We start from the raw sequence: 25,553 nt of genomic DNA, 5'->3' as shown, positions 1-25,553 counted from the left end.
CCAGTAATGTATGGCCACCAGCAACCAAAAATGACATCAGCATCTTTCAATGCATTTCTGAGAGCACACCCTGGATATTCTGGATGCCAACTACAGCCCACTTCTCCCTCTGCACTGACCACTGATTTCCTGCTTGCTGCCCACCTATAAGACACCACCCTAACTCACTCACTCATTTGTTCCACCATTTCTTCCTTGCCTGTTTCCTGTTCTGAGCTGCTGCTTACCCATTTAATGTCTCAGAATCCGTCAATCCATCCATTTATTTTCAAAAATCCTTACTCTATTTCAAGGTTCACCGAGCATAGTCTGAACTAATTCAAAATGGAGGCAAGTAAAAGATGAAATAGTATTTATATACTATAGGACGAATCAAAAGTGTGAATGTGAAGCTTAAGTTCAAGCAGCAAATGAATACGAAATTAAATTGGATTCATTTTTACACATTAAGCAGTAATTAATATCACAGTTAAAAGTAACCAAACCATGCAAATCTATCAGAGGAATACAAAAGATCAAATGATAACAGCTACCACATAGTGAGTTGAAGCTTCTGTAAGAAATTAATTATGAGTACATCTCTGTGGGGAACGTTGGGCTAATCATCCTAACCAGTGGCATGAAGCTCTTTAAGTGCTCTTTTCAGTAATTCCAGCAAAATATCTTTAATTGGGTCAATGTTTCTAGTCTTAAAAAGGATTTGCCATTCTCTTGCGTGGTCTTAAGGAGTTCCAGCCACAGAATTTTTCATTGCCTGCTTTTGGCCTTGAACACACACCTTCGTCATGCCACTCCTCATGGGACAAAAAGCCTGTTGAAAACAGAGTTGTGTAACCAGTGATGAAAAGGAGGTGCCCATTACTGAGCTGGGAAAACAGACTTTCAACACGATTACCAGTATTGCAAATGGCAGACAGAGACGGCAGTGAGGAGAAGGAGGCACTTCATGAGGTTTAAGTGCTCTTGATACTTGAAGTTTCCTCTGTCCCTTGTTTCAACTTCCACTGCCCTTTTGTAATGTACAGTATAACATGCAAGACTGTACACGCTAGAGAGAGTTTGCAGTAAATTAATAAGGACATGGAGCCACAACCTGATATAACTGAGTAGGTCAATAGAAAGACCACCTGTGACCCTGAACCAGATTAAGTGGTCATGCTATGTTAATATTAGTTCTCCTGTGGTTGTTCTACTGGCCAGCAGCTCACTACAAACCTGAACTGGCTAAGAGATTAGCAGTATAGATACAGTAGAATTGGTTCTTTCTGAAAGTTGTTAAAGTGTTTAAAAGTATTTTTAGCTCAGTTAGTAAGTCAATCCCATCTTTTAAAGGTAAATCCTGGAAGCACATTCAAATAAACAGGCACCAAAATCCTGTCTACCACGTGATGCCCAGAGAGCTTTGAAAATGATGTAAAGAAATACTTCATGCAAAAATTCAACAAATTTTATATTACTTACCCCATGCAGTTATAGTGGTGACAAAGAAAAATTTTAAACCTGATGTTTTCATGGAGAAAGGAGAAAGATTCTGATAGAACGGGACCCAATAGTGACCATTGCTGGATAACGGCAAAGAATCATGGGAGAAAAAAAAAACAAAAAAAGAAAAACTCACGTTACCTGTGTCACATAACCCACACGTCATTTTTCGAGTTCTGTGCTCAAAACAGGGAACATGAATACTTTTTTGCTCAAAGTTTGTTGAATACAGTAGTTGCTTTCAGAGTGCACCATAACCAGGAAACTAAAAACCCCATGGGATGCCTTTTTGAACTGATGAGCCACCTCACCCCTTCATTTACTGTTCAAGAGTCCTGTCTCTAATTCAAAAAGGCATTCCCATGATGCTCTAGGTTTCCTGGCTATGGTGCACCCTGATAATTCCAGAATTATTTATTTATCAATATTTTAGGAAGAAAAAGCATTCATTTTGTACATTTTGAGCATATGACTTAATAACTAAAATGTGGATTATGTGACACAAGAAACGTGAGAATTATTTTTCCATGGACATTTTCGTTTGCTGTTATCCAGTCTTGGTCGCTACTGGGTACTGTTGTACCAGAAACTTTCCAAAGAAACATGAGATTAACAGCCAACACTTAACTGGGCTAATAAATAAATGGACTGAGTAATGTAAACAAAAAAAAAAATAAAAAATAAATAATTATTCAGCGGTGTAATCCTTTAGTTCAGGCCATGACAGTGTACTCAAGGACACCAGTGGAAGTTAAGATGATGTGCATTTAAAACAAAGGGTTATGGGAACTGGGAACAAACTTCTGTGTTACACTGATGAACTTGATCAAAACACTCAGCTCTGCAAAATACTAAAACACAAGAAACTGAATCAAGCAAGCCAAAAAAGTGTCACCGCATTTGGCACACACAAACACTACTTACTAAGCGTACGTATACAGCATTATCCTTTCACATAGTGTCTACTGTTTATTGATTTACACCAAAATCTATCAAAAAAGAAAAGGTTATTCCAGTAATAGAAAAGAAATAAAAAAGAAGGTTAAAGACACAATGCTTCAGCTGCATAAACCAAAAATGTGCCTGTTATGGAATTAAATTTTGGTCATTTATTCGAAAGGTGGATGTGGTCTACAAGAATGGTGAGTTTATTGAACTCCAAGACAAAAAGGTAAACCTTGGAAGTCACAATAAGAAAAAAACACAATAAGAAAAAAAATAAAACATGCCAAGATGGCTTTGCTCTGTGGTCTAAATTTATTTACTATTGTGCAACATTAATAAGTAAAAGCACAAGCAATTTAATAACTTTTACTCGGCCTCCCATTTAGCTCATACTTCAAGCCACTCTTCTTGTCATGCCAGCTCTGTTTTCATAAAGAACAATAAGTTATTACAGAAGGAGTGGGTTAGGACGCTAAAGAGGGACCACCAATCCACCTCAAACCCCTGCTCCCATCTACTCAGCTAGTGACAAACCCAGTAAAGCATACGACTGGATTGTCTCCCAGCATGCCGAGCCTTAATTATATTAGCTTTGTTTTAGTCATTCCTTCTAATGCTCTCATATCCACATTAAGAAAGAATTCTAGTTTATAAGAATTGACTGAAATACATCAAAAAATGCATACATATATAATGTATATATTTAATTTCTGCAGAGTAAAATATGATTCATTGCATTAGCAAGACTGATTATTTAGATTTCTACTGAAGGAAATATAAAGACTTTCAAGAATTTAGTTTTCAAAAGCATAACGTATATCTGACAAGAAACAACAGTAAAACTTCAATAATTCGGCCTGGTGTCTCACTCTGGTGTTGGCTCAAGTACTTCTTCTCCCCCATCGATGGAGTCCTCCCCGACTTGAGAGCCAAATCCAGTGTCTGTGTCATCAGAAGCCTTGCTGTCTGTTGGAGAGGTCACGGCTTCATCATCTTCCTCCTCTTCTGTTTTACTCTTGAAGTGCACGGTGACCTTCACTGATCCATCTCCTGACCCGAGTGACTCTTCATCAAAGCCTCGGAATTTATTCTTAGCTCCTAGAATATACTTCCCAAGGATGCTAGATCCTTCTGTATCTGGAGCAGAATTGGTCTCGTTCCTCATGTTCTTTCGCATGTTCTTCATCTCTGCATGTAAGCGCCCCACTACTTTATTCAGCTCTGTGATTCGATTGCCCACATCTAGAAAGAAAACAGGTTTGAAAACAAAGCTGCACTTGTGGTAGTATAGAAATGCAAAAATGAGCATACAAAATCCCTCTGTTGTCCAGCTACATTACAATTTTGAAGAGAGGAAGCCTTACCATGTTAAAACTTAACTACTTAATATTCTTATCCAATATTATGTAATATGTGGTTACCTTTTACTTTATTTTCCTTCCTTTTATTCTGTTTGATTAAAAGATGTTGTTTCATAATGCACCCTGCCCTCGAGGTTTGCCAATACCCCTTGAGTTCTGATAATTACAACAACAAGAGGATGATGCAAACTCACACTCATGCACATCGGGCCAGTGTAGCATCAGCACTCCGCCTGACTGCATGTCTTTACATTAAAGCCATGCAAACGCAAGGAGAATGGACCAACACCACAGTGCCAGCCAGTAATAGCACTGGAGTACAAGAGCACAGAGATGTCAACACCTACAAAGATTTACTTTCTATAATACAGTAATCTGATAAGCGGAATTAATGCAGTCATCTGTATTAAAGGGAATAAGAGTCAAGTCTATAAAAATATAGTAAGACTGAAGAAATCTGGAAAATTTAACTGGAACTTTGAACACACACATACACACAGGGTCCATTTATTAGTTTATCCACATATTAGTTTATAGTCATGTTTAATTTAAGGACAACTCAGCAGTAACAGGCCATTCTGGTAGACATATTGCAACCATTTAAATTAGTCCAGTTAGCTAAAAAATTGCTGTTTATTATGTCCATTGATATGTACCTCACCAAACCCAGTCCTAGTAATCTTCTCAGGGTAGCAAGATGAGAATGTCCTTTTTCCAGCATAGATAAAAGATTTTTTTTTATTTAGAAAAAGGCATTCCAATGGCAGGTATGAAACATACCTGTTACAGCATGCAAGGGTCTCCTCCCCAAGTCTCATGTAGTAAATTACAAATGCAAGACCACCCGAGTGTAGCTTATCAGAAGTCCACAACACTTCAGCTTGCTTTTCTTGATCAACAGGAAAAGCAGCTTTACTCTGATGTCTGCCCAAGCTGCTGAGCTGCTCACCTGGCAGATTAGTGTTAAGACCAGGAATCCTGTACAGGAAGCTTTACTTGAGTTTTTTCTACCCATAATACTTTTCATGAATACATTTTTGAAATATTGGGCAGTACAGAGTGGAGGGGTTAGTGTTGCTGTGTCAGGTGCTTCAGCATTGTCCATGTAGAGTATACATATTCTCCCCACATCCATTAGATTTCCGTTCGCAACCCAGGAGTGGGCATTTTAATGTTTGTAGGTGTCTTTAAACTGGCCCCGTGAGTATTGAAGGAGTGTACCGTACCCTATAAACGTACTTTAATGGCAAGGTGCTCAGGAGTTAAATGTGCTTGCTTACCAAGTTTTCTCTTTGAAGTTTATCATGGCTTGTAAAAGGAGCTTCCAACCAATTGTTGGCCAGCAGACAATAACCCATTTTTTTATTTTTTTATTATGGATTGCTTTGTCTAAACATTTTTGTATAATACTGTTGAATATTAAACATTTACTTTGCTCTAAAACTAAGCTATATTAAAACAATAGTGTCTGTGTCTGATATGTTAGTACTGTCAATATTATCCATGTGTAATTAGACAAATAAAAGTACAAATACACATTAATAACAATTTCCTAATAATGCAAAATACAGAGATTTTAGTGTGTACATATGTAACGGGAAACTATGAGCACCAAACCTTCCAAACTCTAAACCCTAGGCTGGCTCCTTTTTGATGTACTGTAGTGGACTACTTTAAAAGTTGAACTCTCTCTCTCTCCATTTAAGGTGGACCTGTGATTGGAGTTCAACTTCAAGCTGGTGATGAGATTTGACCTACACAAAATAAATTTCACTACGATAACAATAACCCAGACAAAGCTTGCGTCCTATACAAAAATGTCACCATCTCAGTGTTGTGCAGTCTGCTCAAAAAAGAAAATAGCCTGACAGTGTAACTCTAAATGAGCATCCTGGTCAGTCACTTACCACTGCCATGTATGAATATTAGAACATACTGATGCTATTAAAAATTCACTTTATGGAGTAAAACACTCCAAGGAAGGCTGGATATGCATATGCTTAGCCTAATCACAGTACTACAACACATACTACAGTATTATTAAAGTTTAATTCTTTGTAACAAATAGAGTTTTAATAACTTATACTTTATTCTTTAAACTTTCCCACAGCCTATCCACCTAACTGATTGCCGCTTGTCTCCTCAATTACCCTCGATGCAAGCTTTTAATATGAAAGTGGTGGGTCCTTCAATTTTATTGGATGAATCCAGACTTGTGTCTTCAACTGATTTCTTTGTTTAAAAATAAAAAAAATCTCTCTCTATATTATAAATATATATATAAAAATATATATCTATATAATCGATATATATATGTAGAGATATATATACATATACACATCTCTCTCTCTCTCTCTCTCTCTCTATATATATCCATCCATCCATCCATCCATTTTCTAACCCGCTGAATCCGAATACAGGGTCACGGGGGTCTGCTGGAGCCAATCCCAGCCAACACAGGGCACAAGGCAGGAACCAATCCTGGGCAGGGTGCCAACCCACCGCAGGACACACACAAACACACCCACACACCAAGCACACACTAGGGCCAATTTAGAATCACCAAACCACCTAACCTGCATGTCTTTGGACTGTGGAGGAAACCGAGCGCCGGAGGAAACCCACGCAGACACAGGGAGAACATGCAAACCCATATATATATATATATATATATATATATATATATATATATATATATAGTGGTGAATAATTTCACAGTCAACTCTGTGACAGATAATGTTTACACTGTTTTCTTTCAACCCATAATAAGGATACAAATTTTACAGTTTGCCAAATACAACTAACATTTAATTTGCATGTTTTTATTTTCGAATTATCTAGATGTAGGTTTTAAAGTGAATGAAATGTGTAATTAAGATGTAGGAGGCAGGTATCTGCCACATGACAATGGCTCCCAGCATGTTTTTCAGAGGATTGAAAAGGAATTTGAATTGCATGCAAATGGATTAAAGAATTGTGGGAAGATAAATGTTAATGAATAATATGTTATCTATTTTATTCTATTATCTAATATTATTATTATTTTATCCATTATCTTCACAAAAAAATCTTGGTGTGATTTTTGAGAATGCCCTCAAATGTGATAAACAAATTAACTCTGTTGTTAAAGCCTGTTTCTATCTGCTTAGGGTATTGACGAAGGTCAAGCACTTTCTGTACATGATTTTGAAACACTCATGTGTTTGTCTCTTCTCGGATTGACTATTGCAACTCATTATACATTGGATTTAATCAGTCATCCTTTACTGGTCACCTAGTCAAGAACGCTGCTGCCAGGGTTCTAACAGGCACATAAAAACAGAATCACATCACACTAATCTCTGGCTTCCTATTTGCTACGGGAGTAAGTTTAAAATTTTACTGTTTGTTTATAAGTCCCTGACTGGTTTAGACCCCTTTTATCTCACTTACCTCTTACACCTTTACTCTCCTCCATGATCACTGAGCTCTCCGAACTGAATTTATTGGTTGTGCCATGTTTGAGATTTAAGCTTAAAGGAAACCATGCTTTTGCAGTAGTTGCCCCTAAGCTTTGAAATAGTCTACCTTGTTCTATTAGGTCAAAAACTTTGGTCACTTAAATCCTGCCTGAAAACCTTATCTTATTGCCTTAGTTTTTAAAGCCAGCTACAGACCGTTCCAGTATTCACAAGAATCACACCTAGCTTAAGAAGGAGAAAAAAAAAAGACAGCAACAAGTAAAAGCTATAGTCATCTGACACAACATTTGCTGTGTGACCCTGATTTTGTTCTATGTTCTAACAATTAATTTCTAACATTAATACCAAACAAATAATGATTAAAATAAAATTTCAGGTATTACCTCACAAGATTTACTGAAATTTAGCGATGATTAAGGACTGTTAACATTGCCACCTGGACTGCCATATCCATAACTCGAGAAGGGAAGTGTTTCAAGCAAGACCTTGGCCTCTAGTAAAGTATTTTTGGAGCCCTTTCAAAGGAATCAATTCAGGAGTGAAGTGCCATATCTGCACATTCCAGTATGAGGGAGCAGCTCCTGACATCTAGCAAGGTGCAACCCCAAATCAGAAAAAGTTGGGACAGTGTGGAAAATGTGAATAAAAAAATAAAGCAGTAATTTACAAATTTCCCTTAACTTTTATTTCATTGCAGACAGTATGAACACAAGATAATTCATGTTTTTTTGGTCAACATCATTTGATTTGTAAATAAACATCCATTCTTGTTATTCAGGCTTGCAACACATTCCAAAAAAGTTGGGATGGGGGCAATTCAGGGGTAGTAATGAGGTATAATAACTAAATAATGATGTGATTTGAAACTGGTGATGTTAACAGGTGATTGCAATCATGATTCAGTACAAAAGCAGCATCGAGGAAAGGCCTACTCCTTTAGGAGCAAAGATGGGCAGAGGATCGCCAGTTTGTCACCAAGTGCGAGCAAAAATCTTTGAAATGATGAAGAAAAACGTTTCTCAAAGACAGATAGGAAATTTGGGCATTTCTCCCTCTACAGTGCATAACATAGTGAAAAGAATCAGGGAATCTGGAGAAATTACCGTGCGCAAAGGCCAAGGGCGCAAGCCTAAACTGAATGGTCGTGATCTCCGAGCCCTTAGACGGCACTGCATTAAAAACCGTCATTCATCAATAAATGATATAACTGCGTGGGCTCAGGACTACTCAGGAAGGACTACTTCAGGCAACTCAGGTCAGGGGCCTCTCAAGCACTACAATAAAAGTATGTAGTTACATTAGGAAATGCCAGCTAAAACTGTACTGTGCCAAAAGTAAGCCCTACATAAATAGTGTCCAGAAGCGCCGTCGACTTCTCTGGGCTCGGAGGCATCTGGGATGGTCCATTGTGCAGTGGAAACGTGTATTGTGGTCAGACAAATCGGTTTTTCACATCTTTTTTGGAAGAAATAGACGCCGTGTGCTGCGGACCAAAGAGGAAAAGGACCATCCAGACTGTTACCAGATACAAGTCCAAAAGCCAGGGTCTGTCATGGTATGGGGTTGTGTCAGTGCCTTCGGCAAAGGTAACTTGCACTTCTGCGATGGCACCATCAATGCTGAGAAGTATATCTCAGTTTTGGAGGAACAAATGCTGACTTCAAGATGACGTCTTTTCCAGGGACACCCATGCTTATTTCAGCAAGACAATGCCAAACCACATACTGCGCGCATAACAAAGGCATGGCTGCGTAAGAAGAGGATGCGGATGCTTGACTGGTCTGCCTGCAGCCCTGATTTGTCTCCTATAGAGAGATTTTGAATCGAAAAATGCGTCAACGAAGACCCCGTACTGTTGCGCACCTAAAATGTTGTTTGCAGGAAGAATGGGACAAACTAACACCAGCAACACTTAGTCACTTGATTTCTTCAATGCCTAAACGTCTTTAAGTGTTGTTAAAAGACAGGGGAACTGTACAAAGTGGTAAATGCTGTACTGTCCCAACTTTTTTTGAAATGTGTTGCAAGCCTGAATGGCAAGAATGGATATTTATTTACAAATCAAATGATGTTGACAAAAAAAAACATGAATTATTTTGTGTCCATACTGTCTGCAATGAAATAAAATTTGAGGAGAATTTGTAACCTGCTTTTTTCTTTTTTTATTCACATTTTCCACACTATCCCAACTTTTTCTGATTTGGGGTTGTATTATAGGTATTTAGGGTTACGTAAACCATGGCTAATAATTTAGACATTTTCAGAATTAACTTGTTCACCAGTCAAAAAGAACATATGCAGGGTATGGTGCCTTTTTTGAACACTTTTAACACCAACTTTTTTTGCTTGATTTATACAACAACATACCCCTCTCAAAGCATCTTAACTCATTCCAGAGTTGCAGTGGGCTGAAGCCCATTCTGGATGCAGTGGTTACACGGCAGGGAACAGCACCAGAGTGAATGCCATCATACAGCCAAACATGCACATATCCAGAATTAACCAAAACTCATTTGGATTGCTAATCTTGGATTGTACTTCAAACCACTATGACCCTGAAGTTCCCAGTTCACTTTGCCAAAGCTTCCATTTTAAAATGTTATTTGTACTTGATTTCCCATGAGCTATGAGCAGCTGAAGCCCCTGAGGTGATATTGGACTATTTCATGGTGGTTTCACATTTATTATCTATATAGCCTTTTTAATGAGGCATACAACAAAAATGACTTTGCAAAGTATTAATAATGATATATTGTAATCAGTTTACAAATTAAAAAATGCACAAGATTGATTAACAAGGGCATATTAAACAGGTGTGTGAATTAACCATAACCTCCAGAAGTACTCTGCTTCTAAGCTTTTCTAAGCAATATATAAAAAAAGAAAATTGAAACAGAACTCTGTGCATATGGTGCTGGTATTGCTGTTGATTCCGAATTCCTTAGCCACTCCCTTACCTTTTCTCCTTGCTTCTTCAAATTCCCTGCAGGCTGTCTCAATGTATCGCTGCACCAGAGCCTTGATCACCTGCATTCGGTAAGATGTTCTGTCGTCTCCACCTTTACTTTGCAAAGCTGTATTTGACTAAAAGTATGAAAGAAAAAGTAAGACATTGTGTGCTGAATTTGATTGACAAATTCTATGAACTTGCCTGCATTTGCACTGCCCAAACAAAAAGTGAGCACTGGCATTTCTAATTGTTTTTTAGCCATGGACAATGAATATGGTGGGGACAGGGTGCTTAAAAATGTGTCTTGTGCAAATAAGAGAAAATTAAATAGTAGTAGTGTTGCAGGTACAAAATACATTGAAATTCTTACATGCATATCTGACCAACTTGCAACACCAGCCATTGTCATCAAGCTGGCTACAATGCTGACCACCAACATGCACATTATCATGATGGAAAATAGCAGGAGAAGGTTAATTCTGCACTAAAAAAATAAATACATTAACTTGATTTTTTCTGAGTGGAATTAGCCACCTTTATATTATAGATAGAAAGATAGATAGATACTTTATTAATCCCAAGGGGAAATTCATATAATCCAGTAGCATCATACTGATACAAAAAACAAAAAAAAATATTAAAGAGTAATAAAAATGCATGCAAAAACAGACAATAACTTTAAATAATGTTAGCATTTACTCCCCCGGGTAGAATTGAAGAGTCGCATAGTGTGGGGGAGGAACGATCTCCTCTGTCTGTCAGTGGAGCAAGACAGTGACAAAAGTCTGTCACTGAAGCTACTCCTCTGCCTGGAAATGACACTGTTCAGTGGATGCAGTGGATTCTTCATGATTGACAGGAGTTTGCTTAGTGCCCGTCACTCTGCTACAGATGTTAAACTATCCAGCTTTATTCCTACAATAGAGCCTGCCTTCTTAACAAGTTTGTCACGGCGTGAGACGTCCTTTTTCTTTATGCTGCCTCCCCAGCACACCACCCCGTAGAAGAGGGCACTCGCCACAACCGTCTTGTAGAACATCTGCAGCATTTTATTGCAGATGTTGAAGTACGCCAACCTTCTAAGAAAGTATAGTCATCTCTGACCTTTTTTACATAGAACATCAGTATTGGCAGTCCAGTTCAATTTGTCATCCAGCTACACTCCCAGGTATTTATAGGTCTTTACCCTCTGCACACAGTCTCCTCTGATAATCACGGGGTCCATAAAGCGCCTTGGCCTCCTAAAATCCACCACCAGTCCCTTGGTCTTGCTGGTGTTCAGGTGCAAGTGGATTGAGTCACACCATTTAACGAAGTCTTTGATTAGCTTCCTGTACTCCTCCTCCTGCCCACTCCTGATGCAGCCCACAACAGCAGCGAACTTTTGCACGTGGCAGGACTCTGAATCGTATTGGAAGTCTGATGTATATAAGCTGAACAGGAGCGGAGAAAGTACAGTCCCCTGCGGTGCTCCTGTGTTGCTGGCCACAATGTCAGACCTGCAGTTCCCAAGACGCACATACTGAGGTCTGTCTGTAAGATAGTCCACGATCCATGCCACCAGGTGTGAGTCTACTCCCATCTCAGTCAGCTTGTCCCCAAGGAGCAGAGGTTGGATGGTGTTGAAGGCGCTAGAGAAGTCCAAAAACATAATTCTTACAGCACCGTTGCTACTGTCCAGGTGGGAGAGGGATCGGTATAGCATATAGATGATGGCATCCTCCGCTCCCACCCTCTCCTGGTATGCAAACTGCAGAGGGTCGAGGGCGAGGCGGACCTGTGGCCTCAAGTGGTGAAGCAGCAGCCGCTCCAAGGTCTTCATCACATGTGACGTCAGAGCAACAGGCCGGAAGTCATTCAGCTCACTAGGACGTGATACCCTTGGGACTGGGGTGATACAAGATGTTTTCCAAAGCCTCGGGACTATACATGCATTTTGATATAAATGAAGTTGCCATTTTATTAGGTTTACCTATCTTAGTAGCATACTGCACCTCGCTTGACCTGAAGAACAGCATGAGTTAGTCAAGGCATGGATTTTAAAATATGCTTGATGTTTTTTTCAGAAATGTTGTACCTGAGGAAATGGTTACGTTGCACAGTCATTACAAACTGGTGGGCCACACAGATCTTTTCATCCCAATTATGCTCAACAGGGATGATACTGGGGACTGTGCAGGCCACTAAACTAATGCAAACAAACAGTTATGTTCCAGAAACCATTTGGTGGTATGTGCTTTGTGACATGGTGTAAGTGTCCATCAAAGTGTGGATAAACTGTACCCATGAAGACATGAATTTGGTCAGCTGATGTTAAGTACCACCTTGCTGTTCAGATGTTAGTCACTGGGCATAATGGTATCTAATGTGTGCCAGGAAACAATTGCTCACACCAGCACACTGCCACCTCTGGCCTGTATTGTACTTTTGATAAAAAACTGACTCCACAGACTTATGTAGCTAGTGCTAAATTCTGATCATCCATCAGGATGATGCAAAAGGAACCCGGAATCATTCTACCAAGACAACTTTTTTACACGCCTCCACAATCCAATTTTCATGCTTCTGGGTCTAATAGTCAGTCAGTCAGTCAGTCATTCTCCAACCTGCTATATCCTAACACAGGGTCATGGGGGTCTGCTGGAGCCAATCCCAGCCAACACAGGACGCAAGGCAGGAACAAATCCCTGGGCAGGGTGCCAGCCCACCGCAGTGGGCCTAATAGATATTTCCCATTTATGTTTTTCATGTTTGCACCCAACATGGTCTTCAGCTGTTCTTTGTCCAAGGGAAAGTCAGATAGATTGTGCATTCTTAGAGAATACTCAGCACACTAATGTAGAATTCAGATGTGATTTTCCTGGATGTGTCTCTCTCCTCCATTCTTTTTTGATGCTCTGATCCATAAGCTTTTTTTCTTTCACAGCAGTGCCTGGTAGAGTTTTCTTTTTTAAACAGTTGTGTGCGAAAAGTCCATGATGACAGCTGTTGAAGTGGATCTAGAACCAGCACACCGGTGTACACTATCATGCAATATTCAAACGTCACTCGTTTTGCTTATTCAAGCACTCAATTGAATACTAACTGATAACTGAAACACTGGTGTGTATAACTGTGGAATAGGATGGACCAGCTTGTTGGGCTGAATGGCTGGTTCTTGTCAGAATTGTTCAAATGTTCTAATAAAAACTGGTCATTAATTGGCCTTAAACATTCAAAATGCTTCTTTATGCCTTTATAAATCATTTACTCATTAGTTGCAGATCTTATTGCATTGACATGGAAAGGTTTATAATAACCTTTAATAATAAAAAGTGTTACTACTTTAAGCTCCAAAATTACTTCAATAAATAAAAGAAGGAAACCATTTAATTTGTCAATTTCTATTTTGCAAAGAATATGACAGAATCTCCCTTTCCTTCTTTTGAATTGCACTGTAGTAAAATTAACACAATTTGTATGCATTCTTTACCTGTGATAAATTTCAGACGGATCCTCTTTAAGGAATTTAAAAATGTTGGAGCTGTTCAGTCAAACACTCAGAAAGGAGGGGGGAAATAATTCCAATAACCTACACATTAATGTGAGCAAACTGAAATAAATGTCAAAAAACTTACTTTTGAATAGCAGTTTTTACAGTTACTTTCAGTTGTAAATGGATGGAAAAGCAAGCAATTTTTTGAAGTGCTTTCTCAAGTAATTCACAACTAAAAACCTCATGAGGAACCAAATGTAGTCATACGTTAGTTCCAAAAATCTTTGACTGTTTATATTTACACCATTTGCCCTGGAACATCCAATATATGTTGAACCACAGAACCATGGAGAAAATAAAAGAATTGGCAGTCATTGAATAAATCTGCAATGAGCTTACTCACAATAGAAGTTATAGGCGGGTAATCAGGCTTTCGGTCAAATTTACAGCAGCAGCAGAGTGTTCTGAATATTTTCCTTTAGAACAAAGCAAAACAAAACAGACTTATTAGTTTTCAGATATCTAGCAGCATCATTTTATATCAGTGCCCCTACCCTTTTACTTCAGTATACCAGCACTCACTAATTGTACCTTATTAAGTAGAAGATGGCCTTCGGGGTAGGAATAATGTTAAAGGGGACAGGCAGTGTTAGTCCCTCCCTGAAGTAGCAAAGGTAAAGCTTTGAACGAGCAAACTTCCACTCCACATCAGCATCATCCTGAGAACAAACCACATTGGTGTTACACAATGGAGGGAGGTAGATCACAACAATGGATTGATGAAAAGAACGAACTCTCAAATAATTCATAAACAACATGAGACATGATTTGGTGAATGTTCATTCTCACTCACACAGTTCCTGAAACTGCCCTACTTAGTAGCAATAACCTGACATTCTTAAGGCTGCGACAGAAGGAGGTACAATAAATCTCATTCTATCTTTCTACAGTAATGCTTTCTAGGTGGTATTAAATGCAGTACCTCATCATTCTGTAATAATATGACTGAAAAATCTAAAGCAATTACTGTGTTAAAAATATTTTATTTCAAAACATATTCAATTTAAAAAAAAGAAAAACGCACACACACACCAGAAAGTTATTAACATTTCTGATGGCCGTCTTTTCAGTGTATTTTTATACCCTTGAATGTTTTATCAGCCAGCAATCTTACAGCAAATTTTTTAATGATACAGCATCAAGACAATGCATCTCTTTGTCTAGCTGACTATGTTATTTATGGCAAGATTATTTTTTATTTAAATATGTTAACATTTTTGTCAGTATAAACATTCTTCTACTGTGCAAATGATACATAATTTGTGGCTAAAATATTATATTCACCAATGCCAGATAACCCTTACATAAAAAATTGCTATTCATGTTATTTTTATATTTTTGGAGTACTGAAATCAAAAATAAAAAGTTTTTTTTCTCCATCGTGTAACTTTTTTTTTGTTTTATATAAAAACACAAATTTAAACTCTGTGTTTAAAGCAAAACAATTATTTCATTTGCTAAAAGGGTCAGAAAATAGCTGAAAATTATGTGGATCTTACTGGGTCAGTCAGGGTATATACAATTCCCATGTTTTCTCTGAAGGTGGGACATGCAAAGTCAAGACATTACTGTACATTGGGTTTAGAAGGAATGGTCAGCTAGGAAAAAGCTCGATGGCAAAAACTTTATCAGATCTAGTGGATCTACATAAAGTGCTGCTACCTCCACTTTATATTAAGCTCATGTTTTAATGAAGCAGTTTGTCAAAGCCCTATCAAAAGATGGGTCCTGTTTTATGGATTTGTACAAAATGTTTCCACGGTTGTTCAAAGCTAAATTGAAGGAGGTAATTTTTGCCACATTTGATATTATAATTTCTGATGTTAAAAAATTAGAAATGACTACTTTTAAAGACCCAAATTATAATGTAATTGTGAAAAATGTATTGGTTAAGTTTAACTAATTGGGTGGGAACATGAGTTTTAAAGTTCACATTTTTAATATTTCCCTGAAAACCTTGGAGCGGTGAGTGAAAAGCAGGGTGTAAAAAAAAAGATACCAACAGGATTTATATGACTTGGAAAGTACCGGGGGACGTCAGTTTAATGACAGACTACTGCAGAATGAATCATAGGCAAACACCAGGAAAAACTGTACAAATGACAGGCCACCAAATGATGATAGGGATGAAAAGAAATAGGAAGTGACAAAAACTAGGGAAGTTACATGAAAGTCAAGTAGTATTTATTGTTTTCATCTTTACATACATGTCTAAAATATTAAATTGACAAAATATTCATGTTCAATTGATTTAGAACAATAGTGTATGAATTAATACATTTTTAAATTTGTTCAATTTTAATCAAATTTCAAAATTTTGTACTTAAATGTGACGTGATGGAAACACTCTTATTATATTTTTACATGAATGCAAATAAAGTAACTACTCACAATCAATACAATTTTTTTAAAGTATAACTGTGAATTACTGCAACTGATAACATAAATGTCTTTTGGCTGGAGCACAGGCTGGTTATGCCACTCACTTAGGGACACAGAGTGTGGAAGAGGCAGTTTTGTGGTTTAGAGTCTAGTTTCTTATCCACTATGCCACACTGTCATGTGAGACAATGCAACCTCTTGGAATGACAGGAGGTTGAAGTGTTAATATCTTACCTCAATCTTCTGAAAGGAGTTAGTGATCATGGCAACAAGCATGTTGAGCAAGACAATGACAATCATTAAAGTAAAAATGCCATACAGTATTTGGCCCACACACTGAGCTACTGCATACTCCTGCATATCCACAAAGCTTTCATCTGCTACACCAAACATGGTCCAGAATAAAAACCGAAAAGTAACATTAAACCTAAAAAGAAAAGCAATAATAAATTATTAACAAAAAACAGCAACAGCTGTAAGCAAAGGATAATCTCAAAAAGTGTAACTAGAACCATGACAAGACTTATGAAGCAGACAGTTTGGCACATAAACTAAACACAGCAAACAGACAAAGAATTAGGTAATTAAGTATATTTTACCAAATAAAGTTTGAGTACTTTACATTACCCTGATTATATGTTACAGATTTCTGCAAATTCTGATTTGTTGCTAATATGTAGAAATATAAGAAACTCTTCCAACTATTTGATAGCTATCAACCTCCCTCCAAGAACTAAAAAATGAATGTCATTTTTCCAGAAACACCAGGAATCCAAAGTACTATAAGTTGTTTCCATGCATTATTCAATTAAATGTAGAAAGGCTAAAGGAAACGACTTGTACAGCATCCAAAGTAAGTAATGGATATCTGTGTTCTTATTCACATGGAACATATGGAGAAAAACAGCACGGTTCCCATTATTCCGCATCGTTATTCTCTTAGCACTATTCAGTACTGCACAGGATGCTTATTTTCTCCAGCTTCTACAATAATTACCTTTACACCTTCTTGTTACAGATCAGACGTTGTTTGGGCTGACAACAGAGTTCAATGAAACTTACAACAAGCAGTGCTTGCACTTTGCAGTCCAGAGCCCTTGTGTCTCCACTTTTGATTAAAAGCAATCAAAACTAACTTTAAAAAGGGTTTAAAAATGGAGCTTATAAAGGCAGTGCTTTCATTTGTATGTTTACATGGGCTAAAAATAATCCATGACCACACAGTCACCATGGCCTCACTGAAAGTAAGCTTTTGATGACTGTAAATAAAATAAAGATGAATTTATAGAACCATGAAATGTCACTGTGTTTAATGCATACAGTACATCAATTTAAATTATCACTTTGATAAAAATGCACTGTGAAAGAAAAAAAACAAGACTATGTAGAGCTTTTTTGTAAATATTTAAAGTAATTTTTGAAAAGGTGCCCCATTTCATGGTTGGTTCTTGCTTAGCACCCAATGCTGTCAGGAAAGATTCAGGCTCCCCACAAATTTGAAGTGGGTTTCACAATGTTATGTTGTTATCAGTGAGAACTGTCAGTTGAGTCTTCAAAAAGAAAGCCTGATTTACAGAAAAAAGTAAAAAGTGTCATCCAATAAATAACTGTTTTCATTGATAAGGTATCATCTCAGCATGATTAATAATCTAAAGATTCTAGAGGATAAAGAGAAAAATCAATGTTGTCACAGAGCTGCCTTTTGTGGGTTATTTCATTTCATTGTTTTTAAAATCAAAATCTGCTTTAAATATATTTCAAAAATGTATTATATGCTAAGACAGCAAATAAAAAGCAATACCTACTGTCCAAGGTGTGGAGAATCAACATAATTCACATAAATGTTGTTGATCCCACAGAGGAAGGCAGTGCCAATGATCATCAAGATGAACAGGAACCTTAAAAAGGGAAAGATGATCATATAAACAAATGTAAAAAGGAAACATTTCCTTCTTTGCCAGATACATTTAACATAATCCCTGTCCTCCTTGTTTTCGCTGTGATTTTTGGGAGTGTCAGACAAACCTGGGGATAACTACAACTTTCACATTATGGTACGTAATTTGACTTTAGTGACTTACCTGAACGGTGACTGATTACAGCAGCACCTGAGATTCAGTATTTAGCAGTACTGCCCCTTGGATTCAGGAAGCCTTGTTTTAATTCCCAGCCTGCCCACTTGTCTGTCCCTGTGGCGTCTGCATATTTTCTACATATTTTCTATTTCTTCCAAAAGTTGTTCATATTAGATGAACAGTTGATTCTAATTTGGAATGGTATGAGTAAGTAAGATCTGAACGTGCTATGTGACAGTAGTAGTGTTTTTAGCCTAATGATTTCAGGGTAGAATTGGTCTTCTTGCGACACTGAAATGGATATAAATGCACCAGAAAATTGATGGATGCATGTAAATAATGAACAGTAACCAAATGACCAAAACAAAAATATAAGACAGATGTCTAGCCCATCAAACAAGATAGATAAAGGCTTGAAATTTGCTTAGCTCAACTTGATTTACAAAGTGACTAGAGACACGAAGTGAATAATATGACCAATACCTTTCATTCTCTATAGACACTTATCCAGCTCTGGGTTTTTTGTGACTAGAGCTTATCCTAACAATATTAAATGCACACAATCATGTGCACCTACCACATTCACTCATTCAGGACCTGTTGCAACACTGCTAATTAACTTAAAATATAATTCTCTAGAATATGGGAGAAACCACAAGTTTCTGTAAAAAAAAAAAAGGCCAAGGCCCATAACCAAAACATGCAAACTCCACTTTGGCAGTGAACAGCCTTGGATTTGAAATGTATCCTGTAGCTGTGAGGCAACATATATTAACATTAGATTTCATGTCCTACTCTGTTGGTATTGTGCTGTTATATAGTACAACCTGGATTTCTATGACTGATTTTGCCTAAATTTAGGTTAAGGTGTTACTGCTATTGCAGGTTTCACACTGACAAACTAGTGATCTCCGTGTGATCCCCAAAGCCCTGCTTCAATGTTTCTCACCTCATCATGTCATCAATCATCTTTCCAATAGAAATTTGCAGTGTTCCAAGAGATTCATGTGCTGGCAAAATATACGCCAGTCGTGTAAAGCTCAGCATACTTGTCACAGCGAAAAGCACCTCTGCAATAAACTGTGGGTCTTCAGTTCGCCAATCTTGTCGATCTAAAAGAAGGTATAATACATAACAAATAAATCATAACAATTGACATTTATAATATACTTTTACTTCCATTCAGTCTTCCTTTTCAGACTCAATTGAACTGCTTTATGGCCAAGTCTCAATTCCTAGTAAAAGGTGCTGCACAGTTCCACTCCTCTCATTCATAAATTGTGTACTTCGCTCTAGTGACTGAAAGGTTTTGAGTGGTCTTAACCTTAAATGACACAAACATAGGAATAAAGTGCTATTGTCCAGGATGTCTTATGATACAGTCCCATCTACTCAATGGCACCTCTGCCCCCTGAACACTATCTGAGTAAGGGGTCAATTCACCATCACCTGTTTGGCCCCTGTCTTGCTATACAATTTCTATCCCTGCCAGAGTTTTTATCTTTTCTGTGATGATTTTCTGCAGAACTGCACTCTGCCTTACAATGTTTTAATAGTAATGTTAACTCTGGAAACTCTATATAAAAAATTTAAAAAAAAAATCAAGAAACTCCTAGAGCACTTATGTTTTAGGCACTGTACATAAAATATTGTCAAAAACAGTTACTTATATGAGTGTAAGAACTCTGAATCATACTTCATCCACATAATGGCTTGCCAGATCTCTTGGGAAGAGCTAAGGCTTATAACTAAATACATAATTGTCACACCCTAAGGAGCCTCAACCTGAGGTACCTTAGGACCTAAGGGCAAATAGCAGGGACCAAGAAGCAGCAGGGCAATAAGTGAGGCAGACAAAGGAGGTGCTAATGCAGAAAACAAATGTATTTAAAAGTGTAACAAATAATTAAAAACAGTACTACGTGCTAACAAGTAATATATAAGTCCTCAATAAAAATGGTAACATGTCCTTTTAAAAACTTGTGCAATAAATAATCTAAATCCACTATTGCACATATCCACCTATCAAACCGTGCAATAAAATGTTTCCCATAAAAAGAAAAAAAAATAATGATCTTTTAATGGGCTCTAGCAGAATAGTGTCCTGAAACACTTAACCGCTACTGTAACCATTTGAAGAGTGCAAAACATTTTCTTTCATCTTCCATAGCAGATCTATAGGCCACTTGGACACTCTACCGGCCCCCCGCATGCTCTTGGTGGCTCCTCTGACTGACTTTCCTGCTTATTTAACTTCTTCAAACAAGCATTTGCATGTCTTTTTAAAGTCTTGTTGCCCTGCACGCCAATCGAAACTGGACTAAACTCTCACTCAATTGTAACAAGTATGCACAAGCACTAAATTAACGTGTCTGCTCAAGTGTGCAAGCATCCTCATTACTGTACAGTGATCAGGCGTGTGAGAACATCTAAGGAGTGAACCCAAAAAGAAGTCTGTTGTATATTTTGGTAAGTGGGTGGAAGAGAATGAGACAGCAAATAATGTATAGGCATGAATGTTTGACCAACTATTCACCAATCCATCCATTTTCTAATCATTTATCCTACTCAAAGTTAAGGGCAGGTGGTGCTTAGCTTAACAGCATTGTGTACTAGATGATAACTAAATACGGAAAGCAGGCCAGTTAATCATTGCACACATTCACGCATACCAATTGCATACTGGGAATGTTTATAGTAACTAATTATCTTTGGGGTGTGAGAGGAAACTTTAAAATTAATTTAAGATGCTTAGCCTAAACATATCAGAAATAGTTTTGGATGCACAGGATAAGAAAAAAAATAAAAATTAAAGAAGGCTTCATGAATGAATTTAGTTGAAGGTAAAAAGCATGCACTTTTTGCACTGGAATGAAAAATAGAAGCCAATCCAGTTCTGTTTTAGCACCGCAGTTTATAAAAACTACAAAGCACATCAACGTTTCTTACCAAGTTTAGTGAAGTAATTACACTCAAGTTCAGTGTTCTTATCAAGGCAGAAGAAATATCCTTTGAGGACGACTAGGACACGTAAAGTGAATGATGCCACGTACATACTGAGGGTCATTATGTCCAAGAAATTCCACCAGTCCAAGAGGTAGCTACGTAAACCCTCAATCCACACCTCCTTGCATTCATACCAGAAAAATCCTAAAAATCAAAGGTGTTTATATGAGAAATGAGACAAAGAATATTTATTTTAAAACAGTTATTGCTGTGGTGGAATTTTTAACAGAATGGCCTTCCTGCAACTAAAACTTGTAGGAAACATTTGCATAAAGGATCTAATGTTATTATTTTGTTATTATTTAAAATATACATGAATATTAAGTTCTAACTCATAAACGACCAGCAAATAAAACAACAGCAATAGAAATTCTATTCATGCATACATTATCAAGCTATTTTATTCTATTTCAGGGTCATTGGTGCTAGATCCTGTTTCACCTGTGTCAAGCATTTGTCCTTATGGGACCAATTTACAGACACCAATTAATCTAGCACACGTGTTTTTGGGGTGAGGGAGAAACCTGAAACACCCAGAGAAAAATGGCCACAGAATATGCAAATTGTACAAAGAGCAAATGTTACTCTGTTAACTTGGAAATGGCAGCTGAACATACCCAATACCCAAATCATGTGGAAAGAGTTCTTCAAAATGGCTTCATCACGTGTTGAAAAGGTACTTTGATTTTTCTCCATAATAATGGATTCCAAAAGCAAAATGATAAGAAACCAAAGGTAGGAGGCAGAGTGGAGCAGAAATTTTATTACCGGTATTTTTAAGATTTGTCCAACCTAAACAGGAAAAACCATACAGGATTATTTTAACAGAAATCATTTGGGTAGCAGTATGTGTAACATTAGGGTTGCACAGGTAACAAAGCATTAAAAAAGAAACAAAAAACAAAAACAAAAAAAAACAACATGCAGCACTAAAATACATTATGAGATCAGGCGGGATTTTAATTAATATCTAATAATTATAGATATTCAGATTATCCTAATCTCAAAGATATCAAGTTGTTGTAATAATATTCTTTCATGTGTAGTGATGAAATTATCCTTGAGACTGTGGGAAACCCGATTGTTCTTCACAGGATAACAGATCGGAGATTATGATTTAAGAAAACTACAACATGTATATGCATTTGCATTTTCCCATTAAAATAGGTGAATCTTGATGAGGAAAGTGAAGAATACAATAGGACTCCTGTATCTTTCTTATTTGTTCTGGCTCAAGTTGCCCATAACCATTATAATAAAACCCCAATTCCAAAAAAGTTGGGACGCTGTGCAAGATGTAAATAAAAACAGCATGCAATGATTTGCAAGTCTCATGAACAAATATGTTATTCACAATAGAACATAGAAAACATATCAAATATTTAAACTGAGAAAATGTACCATTTTAAGAAAAGAATATGTTAATTTTGAATTTGATGGAAGCAACACATCTCATAAAACTGGGACAGGGCCATGTTTACCGCTGTGTAGCATCCCCTCTTCTTTTAACAACAGTCTGTAAATGTCTGGGAACTGAGGAGACCAGTTATTGGACTTCTGGGAGAGGAATGTTATCCCATTCTTGTCTGATATAGGATTCTAGTTGAGCAACAGACCTGGGTCATTTGTCGTATTTTTCGTTTCATGATAAGCTGAAGGTTTTCAATTGGTGAAAGGTCTGGACTGCAGGCAGGCCAGTTCAGCACCCGGACTCTTCTACTATGAAGCCATGTTGTTGTAATAAAAGTATTATGACATTTAGCATTGTCTCTTCTACTATTAAGCCATGCTGTTGTAATAAAAGCAGTATGACATTTAGCATTATCTTGCTGAAATATGCAGGGGCTTCACTGAAAAAGATGGCATCTGGATGGGTGCATATGTTACTCTAAAATGTGTATATACCTTTCATCATGGATGGAGCTTTTCCACAGGCACTACCATGAGAGATGCAGACTTTTGAAATGAGCGCTGATAACAAGTCAGATGGTCCCACTCCTCTTTAGTCAGGAGGTCCATGTTTTCCAAAAAGAATTTTAAATTTCAATTGTCTGACCTCAGAACAGTTTTCCACTTTGACTCATTCCATTTTAAATTAGCTGTGGCCTAGGGAAGACAGCAGTGTTTCTGGATCATGTTCACATATGGCTGGTTCTCTGCATGATAAAGATTTAGCCTGCATTTGTGGATGGCACGGCAAACTGTGTTCACAGACAATGATCTCTGGAAACGTTCCTGAGCCCATGCAGTGATTTCCATGACAGAAACAGGCTCAATTTAAATACAGTACCGCCTGAGGGCCCGATGATCACAGGCATCCAATACTGATTTTTGGCCTTGTCCCTTGTGAACTTCACCAGATTCTCTAAATCTTTTGATGATATTATGTACTGTAGATGATTGGATATTCAAAGTGTTTGCAATTTTACATTGAGGAGTATTATTCTGAAATTGTTCCACAATTTGTAGATGCAGTTTTTTGTAGATGGGTGAACCTTTGCCCATCTTTACTTCTGACAGACTCTGCTTCTCTAAGATGCTCTGTTTATATCCAATCATGTTACTGAATTGTTATCAATTAGCATAATTTGTTGAAAAATATTCCTCCAGCTGTTCTTTTTAGTATCGCTTTTCCAAGCCTTTTCTTGTTCCCGAGTTGCTGCCATCAAATTCAAAATGAGCTAATATTTTTCATGAAATAGTAAAATGTTTCACTTTCTATTGGGTTTATGAGATTTGCAAATCATTCCATTCTGTTTTTAATTTACATTTTGCACAACATCCCAACTTTACTGGAATTAGGATTGTATATAATGACAACAATAGATTTACGAGTTGGCATTTGACTTTGTTCTGGCTGGCTCAGCCCCTTTTCACAATAGCAGACTTCCCACTACCACCTCTATTCATGTCTTATTAGCCTCATTAGACAATTAGTGAAACTTCAGCTTCCCACCAAAACTTCTTAATTGGTGCAGATATCAATTGCTCTGTAAAAACTGACTCTCTCAATATGTACTCCAATAAATTTCTACACTAAGTACACATTATAATCTGTAACGGTTTGGGACAACAGAGTTGAAAATCACTAGTAGTTGCTCTGTAATATCTCCTAGCCATTGGGGCATTGGCAAAATCTCTTTCTGAGGACCCCTGGAAGATCCTTTTACTTGCTACTGCTCACCAGTATTGTTAAGACCAAACTAAACTAAGTTTCTCATTTGTTTGATACTGGCTCTTCACACTGCCCTCTCATACCTTCACATACTGTACATCTGAACATGAGTTAATTCTTAAGTGCACCTCACATCTTGTTGAATGCATCACTTCTAAGTTTTTTTTTAATACATTGACTCTGTGGACATAAACCCTTACTTTCAGAAAATGACAACTTTTGATTAAATGGGATTGTCATAATGAAAATTAGTATTTATTGAAATACAATAAGGTTGCACAATCCATTTCTGTTTCCTCACTGTAATATATACGTATTAGAAAAAAATGTGTAAATGAGTAAGAAAAACACCTTAAGTAATAAATCTTTTCAGTATTGCAAAGGAAGTGTGATCTTGTGCATAATACAGCATCAACAATTAAATAATTGTCAACTAGCATTAAATGACAAAAGTAATTCTACAGAATGCTAATCAAATACAGCACCAGCTGGTTAATCTCCACCAAAATGTTAAAATATTTTGTTTATTAATAATGAGTAGTGTTTTTATTGATAATGTGGTGAAAAAATGCAAAATATTTATTGCCATATTTAATCCCAACAATTTTTTTTACAAAATCATATTTGCAAAAATGGGAACCCAAAAAACAGAATTGTGACCAAAAACAAGACTCAAGTTCTATGCAGGTACTATACAGTGTTCAGTATGGCCATAGACACTTGATTACAGTACCTTGGATTTGGGTGCAATCCAGTAGATCAGACAGAGCAAAGGCATCGTAATGAAAATTCCCACGGAAACTAGCAGCTTCCACAGAGTGTGGCTTCCACGCCATCCTGACAAATTACCACACCATATAGAGGACAGGACTTGCTGGCAGATGGGATGAGCCACAAACTGTAGCAGAGAGAAAGCAATATTGACATAAGTGTATGATTTACCTAGAGGGCATAGCTTTGAGGAAAAAATATCTATGTTGCCTTAAAACATAATTTCTGCAATATACTTTTAATATGTAAGCTTGGACCTTTTATCTAATTACTAAAAAGGTTGGACGAATTTAGGACTTTAATTTAACCCAACGATAATTGCAAAGCTGACTTGTTAATCATTTGTACAAAAATATAATAAAATATTTATAAATTGTTACCAGTTCGGTTTCTCACCTCAGTATCTTGAT

General features: G+C 37.2%; 1 protein-coding gene across 1 annotated transcript in view; it reads right to left on the bottom strand.

The window, feature by feature from the left end:
- Nucleotides 1–3,292: 3,292 nt before the first annotated feature.
- The window catches only part of LOC120524563 (short transient receptor potential channel 2-like), a 66,116-nt gene continuing 43,855 nt past the window's right edge, over nt 3,293–25,553 (bottom strand). The window contains exons 12-21 of the mRNA XM_039746395.1: nt 25,106–25,270; nt 21,815–21,989; nt 21,141–21,341; nt 19,141–19,303; nt 17,922–18,014; nt 16,351–16,543; nt 14,266–14,393; nt 14,078–14,150; nt 10,207–10,333; nt 3,293–3,669 (exon numbers count right to left, since the gene is read on the bottom strand). Of these exons, the coding sequence (XP_039602329.1) occupies nt 3,293–3,669; nt 10,207–10,333; nt 14,078–14,150; nt 14,266–14,393; nt 16,351–16,543; nt 17,922–18,014; nt 19,141–19,303; nt 21,141–21,341; nt 21,815–21,989; nt 25,106–25,270 (1,695 nt within the window). The remainder of the gene's footprint in view (nt 3,670–10,206; nt 10,334–14,077; nt 14,151–14,265; nt 14,394–16,350; nt 16,544–17,921; nt 18,015–19,140; nt 19,304–21,140; nt 21,342–21,814; nt 21,990–25,105; nt 25,271–25,553) is intronic.

This window comes from Polypterus senegalus, chromosome 2 (assembly GCF_016835505.1).
Source record: "Polypterus senegalus isolate Bchr_013 chromosome 2, ASM1683550v1, whole genome shotgun sequence".
NCBI lineage: Eukaryota > Metazoa > Chordata > Cladistia > Polypteriformes > Polypteridae > Polypterus > Polypterus senegalus.
This window is presented reverse-complemented; position numbering and strand designations above follow the sequence as displayed.